Genomic DNA, 5,496 nt, shown 5'->3' with positions numbered 1-5,496 from the left:
CAGCGGCCCGCCGCCGCCGGGCGGGAGCGATGGCGGCTCACCTGAGCTCGGGGCGCGTGAACCTGACGGCTCTGCGCGAGGCGGGGCGCAGGGAGCTGCGCGAGTTCCTCGATAAGTGCGCGGGCTCCAAGGTGCGGGGCGCGGCGGTGGGGAGGGGAGCCGAGCCGGCAGGGCGCGGCCCAGCGCCTCTCTGTCCCTCCGCAGGCCATCGTGTGGGACGAGTACTTGACTGGGCCGTTCGGGCTGATCGCGCAATACTCGCTGCTCAAGGTGAGCGTCTTTCTTTTAATCACGAGTGGCTTCCGAAAGGGAGGCGGCGGCGGCGACTGCGGCTGACGCTTCGTCTCCCGGCAGGAGCATGAGGTGGAGAAGATGTTCACCCTGAAGCCGGGCCGCCTGCCCCAGGCTGACGTCAGAAACATCATCTTCTTCGTGAGGCCCAGGCTGGAGCTGATGGACATCATCACGGACAACGTGCGCAGGTACGGCCGCGGGATGCCCTCACCCTGCCCCGCGCCCAGAGCGGCAGCTGAGCGTCCGAAAGGCCGGGTAACAAACATTTCAAATACTCGGGAACAGAAGGTTATGAATGCAGGTTTCGTGAGCTCAGTGCCCTCAGCCCGCACTGTGCCGGCTGGCTGCGCCGCCGAGTGATGTTGTGACTGTTTGCTGTGCCCCTGCCGTGATTCTTCCAGGGAGGACAGAGGCCGTTCTCCCCAGAGGGATTTCCACATCCTCTTCGTGCCGCGCCGCAGCCTGCTGTGCGAGCAGTGGCTGAAGGAGCAGGGCGTGCTGGGGTCCTTCATCCACCGGGAGCAGTATAGCCTGGACTTGATACCCTTCGATGGGGACCTGCTGTCCATGGAGTCTGAGAGCGCCTTCAAGGTTAGAGCTCAGCTCAGCTTTAAGGCAGCCGCTTTGTGCTGGCTCTTGGAGTCAGGTTCAGAGGCCCTCAAACAGCAAAAGGCCCTGCAGAGCAAATGCATCCTAATTCTGAGAGCTGAGCTGAGCCCGAACTCTTCCATTTGCTGTCTTACTAAACAGTGCAGGAACACTCGCTACACCAAACTGCATCCCATCCCTCTAGCTATTAACCACCAGTGCTATTTTCACAAAATTCATTCACAAGGCTTCAAATGATCAGTCATTAACAAAGAACCAGCACAGTTCATGTCAACATGCAGCAGAAAAGCTGTGTGCAGTGCTGTGCGTTACAAATTATGTGTGTTTTCTAAGAACACTGTACCCTGGGACAGAAACTTTCAAGAGATATTCTTTGCTGTCTTGGCTTTATTAAGCATAGCCAGGAGAGCCAGCAGCTGCTTCTCAAATACTGTGCTGAGCTACTGTGTTCTCAGATTGGCCTTGGTAGAGGCTCACTGCAGTTCTAGTCTGGCTCTCTTCTTTCTGTCAAACCAGGAGTAGCACATTTCACAGTGATTGGTATCAAGTGATTTACTTAACAGCATAGATAAGGTCTGTATTTGCCAAGGGCCTTTAAATTTTTCCCTGGCCTGTGTCTCTTCTGATCCGTTTGCATGGACGGTGTGCTGCTGCGGAAGCGGCTGTGTCGGGTGGACGCCTTCCATCAAGAATCCTCCTTGTTGTTTAGGAATGTTACTTGGAGAGTGACCAGACAAGTCTGTACCACGCAGCAAAGGGGCTGATGACTCTGCAGGCTCTCTATGGAACCATCCCCCAGATTTTTGGGAAGGGCGAATGTGCCCGGGTAAGGTGAACGCTGCTGCTTAATACATCTCATCCTTTGGAACGAGAGTTTGGTTAAATGCTACCTATGGAGTTTGTTTTTGAATCCAGACATGTATTCTTGTAATATTGGAATTTTGGGATCACAGCCGCCAGGTTGTCGTTATCTCTGGTCAAGAGGATAATTACTGCTTTTTCGTAAGGCTTCCTGTCAGGAAGGGTTATCTGATTTTAGGTTTTGCTCTTCAGTGTGCTTTTTTTGTGCTTTCAGCAGTTCCTCCTATGGAGTTTAACACTTAGCCACTCCGTTATCAGAAGGGCTGAATAAAGCTGGAAATGTACAGTCTACTGCTCATGCAGTGTCTTCTCTCCCTTTCACTGCCACACTTTTTTTTTTTCTCCTCTCTGATTAACCTATAGTTTAATTGGTACCTTTTGTAATGAGGGAGCAGCTTGAGAGGAAGCCAGTGCTTTGGCCACAGTTGCTGCCCTGCTAAGCTGCAGAGAGTAGCAGCAAAAGGCTCTGATTTTCTTGTCTTGTCCTGCCCCCACCTGACAGCCAGTTTGTACCTCTTGTTCTCTTCCTTTATACAGGATTGTGCCCCTATATTTGCACATACCTATACAGTCTAGAAGTCAAATCCATCTGCTGTGGCTTGACAGACCAGTGTGTTTTCCTTTCAGCACGTGGCTAACATGATGATCAGAATGAAGCGCGAGTTCCCTGGAAGCCAGAACTCAATATTTCCAGTCTTTGATACCCTCTTGTTGCTGGACCGCAATGTTGATCTGCTGACACCGTTAGCCACGCAGCTGACATACGAAGGGCTGATTGATGAAATCTATGGAATTCAGAATAGTGAGTACTGCAGGTCAAGGCGCCTCTGGTCAACCGAAATTGTAGTGCATGCCTTCACCATCCAGCCTGGGTGGCTCCCTCAATGCATACTGAGGGAAAAGGAAGTAGTCTGTGAAAGGTTGGTCAAGGTGTTGCCCTTCTCTTTGGGCAGTAGGCAGAATAACTCCAAAGGCATTTGCAGGTTTTATGCTGGTCTGATGACTAGCTGGAAGGTTGACTCCAAGCCTCTTTGGAAGCAGGGTACCTAGTGCTGGCTTTTGATAAATGTATATGTCTCTGGGTCCCCACGTGAGTACCAAGAGGCTCTCTTTTAATTAACACGTACATATTAAGTAGTTTTGGCATTTAGAATAGCTTTGCTGACAAGAACTCTTCTCAGCTCAGGATACAGGTTTCACAGCATGCTTTGTTAACTTACACTGGTGAAGTCCTTATCAGAGTTATTTCTCTGCATTTGATAGCGTATGTGAAACTCCCTCCTGAGAAGTTTGCCCCGAAGAAGCAAGGCGAGGGTGGCAAAGATCTCCCCACAGAGCCCAAGAAACTCCAGCTGAACTCAGCTGAGGAGCTGTATGCTGAAATCCGAGACAAGAACTTCAATGCTGTGGGGTCAGTGCTGAGCAAGAAGGCCAAGATCATCTCAGCAGCCTTTGAGGTGAGGCCTGTATCCAACGATGCATCCCTCGGGCGTTCCTGACATCAGATACAGACACGGTCTGTGCTAAGCAGGGCTGTGACTGGCAGCTTGAGCTGCTGCCAGGACTAATCCCCAGCCAGAGAACACTGGTATTTTGACTTTGCTTCTTCATTTCTGCCACATTTAAGAAGAGGTAGTGGTACCTTAACTGAGGTAGTATGTGCTTAGCCTCACGTCCTAGAAGATGTCTGTTACTGCAGTATTAAGTGCTGATGGTGCTAAAGATAGATTATTTGTACTATTGCCTTTTAATTTACTTATTTATTTTAACAAGAGGAAAGAAAATTGTTAGAGGTAATAGGTGATAATGAAACAGCACCGTATTGGCAGGAGAAGACTTCTTAAATTGCAGGCTTCTCATTATCACTCTCATGCCTGCACTTGCCCACTTACATGTCGATTTATTTATATTCTAAGTTGCAGCAAGAGGCATGTAGCCCACATGAAATACAGACCTCAGGGCTGCTCTGAGAGCTGGAGTCTGCATTGTGTTTCATCTGACCACTGCCCCAAACCTAGGACACTGTTACAGCCAGGCACAATGAAAGGCCAGCTTCTCCTTGTGGGAAAATGTCCCCCATCTCTGACTGCATTTGCCTAGAGCTCCCTGTCTGCTGGCGGCTAGTAAAGAAACCTGTCTGCACAAAATAAGGCAGTTTTTACTGGAAGGGAACCTGAGGAACAGATAGTGACAGCTGGTCTGAGAAAAGTGATTGGCAGCATTGGTATGATAGAAAAAAACAGCCCCTGTTCCTGTTGTATTATGACTTGCCTCTTCTATCAAAGCACTGTTACAGGTAATGCTGTGATTTTAGTGTAAATTGCAACTTTTCTGACAAAATACTGTACATGTCTAACAGTATCTGCTCTTGCACTGTGTTCCATAATAGACTGGTCCAGTTAGTGGGTGGCTAATTGATCTGAACAACACCTAACCCTCGTGATGGATTTGTTTCTTTAGGAAAGACACCATGCAAAAACTGTCGGAGAGATTAAGCAGTTTGTCTCTCAGCTGCCACACATGCAGGCAGCAAGGAGTTCTCTGGCAAACCACACTTCCATTGCAGAACTCATCAAAGACATCACCAGTGAGTATTCATTTGTTGAACATTCTAACTGGAGTGTAGTAAGATGTAAGACACACTTATTTGACAAAAATTGTGTTTTTTCCAGTCAGTGCACCTCTGCTAATGTTAAATGTAGAAAATTAGCTGTCAGTTGCTATTGCATTGGTTTTTATTCTTTTCCTACAGCATCTGAAGATTTTTTTGATAATTTAACAGTAGAACAGGAGTTCATGTCTGGAATAGACACGGATAAGGTAAGTAGATGATGACAGCTAGTAACTCTTTAAAAAAAACTATATATTTTTCTTTGTTCCTTTTTTGTTGCTGTTTTTGAGAGAGAAAACATTTGATCTGGATAATGTCTGGCTCCATCCATGTGTGTATCCTTGTGTGTTTGCAGCAGGCTATTCCAAGTGATGCATATCACTGGTCCTACTTAGAGACACTCCTGCACTGTGTGCTCTGCCAGGCTCTGCTTCCCTCCCTCTGCCCGCAGTGCAGGTGCTCAGTTGGAGCTCTTTGGGCACTGTGTGCTGGGAGGAAGATGCTCAGTAGAATCAGTGCTGATCACTGATATACAGGTGGTTCTGAGCTGCCCGGAGAGCAGCTGCATTTCCTCTCTTGCCTTTCTGCAGACACTAGTCAAAACTAGATCTTCCTTTCCAGGTCTGCTAGGTGCTTTTAACAGGGCTTTGACTAACAGCTTATATTTTGTTTTGTTTTAATAGGTTAACAACTATATTGAAGACTGCATTGCTCAAAAACATTCATTAATCAAGATCCTACGTCTCGTTTGTTTGCAATCTGTATGCAATAATGGACTGAAGCAGAAAGTTCTGGACCATTACAAAAGAGAGATTCTCCAGGTTGGGCTGTAACTTTTGCATTGATACATTTCTAAGAAAATCTACCTCAAAGCCTCCACTCTACAGCTTGTGTATTACAGACAGATGCATCTTGTAGAAAGGCAGTATTATGACTTCAGGTGTGTACAGGCAGAAGCTGAGGCTTGTTGGGCTGGCAGCTATGATGCAGGAGGTGCTTAAATCTGTTACACAGTATGTATGTACAGAGAGAGTTATATGAGTAAGTGTTTTGCAGCCATGATTTAAATGCCCTAAATGGGATATGCACTAGGGAGACCTTGAACATTTTTTAGATTTAAA

The 5,496-nt window shown here is 47.5% G+C and overlaps 1 protein-coding gene across 2 annotated transcripts in view; it reads left to right on the top strand.

The window, feature by feature from the left end:
- The first annotated feature begins 6 nt into the window (after positions 1-6).
- Positions 7-5,496, top strand: part of VPS33A (VPS33A core subunit of CORVET and HOPS complexes) — an 8,312-nt gene continuing 2,822 nt past the window's right edge. For both annotated transcript variants that reach the window (XM_019621045.1, XM_010720141.3), the window contains exons 1-10: positions 7-131; positions 205-270; positions 355-482; positions 696-885; positions 1,613-1,729; positions 2,392-2,566; positions 3,028-3,221; positions 4,225-4,351; positions 4,517-4,584; positions 5,059-5,196. In XM_019621045.1, coding sequence (XP_019476590.1) covers positions 30-131; positions 205-270; positions 355-482; positions 696-885; positions 1,613-1,729; positions 2,392-2,566; positions 3,028-3,221; positions 4,225-4,351; positions 4,517-4,584; positions 5,059-5,196 — 1,305 coding nt within the window. In that variant the 5' untranslated portion in view covers positions 7-29. The remainder of the gene's footprint in view (positions 132-204; positions 271-354; positions 483-695; positions 886-1,612; positions 1,730-2,391; positions 2,567-3,027; positions 3,222-4,224; positions 4,352-4,516; positions 4,585-5,058; positions 5,197-5,496) is intronic.

Source organism: Meleagris gallopavo, chromosome 17 (genome assembly GCF_000146605.3).
Source record: "Meleagris gallopavo isolate NT-WF06-2002-E0010 breed Aviagen turkey brand Nicholas breeding stock chromosome 17, Turkey_5.1, whole genome shotgun sequence".
In the NCBI taxonomy this organism is placed as follows: domain Eukaryota; kingdom Metazoa; phylum Chordata; class Aves; order Galliformes; family Phasianidae; genus Meleagris; species Meleagris gallopavo.
This window is presented reverse-complemented; position numbering and strand designations above follow the sequence as displayed.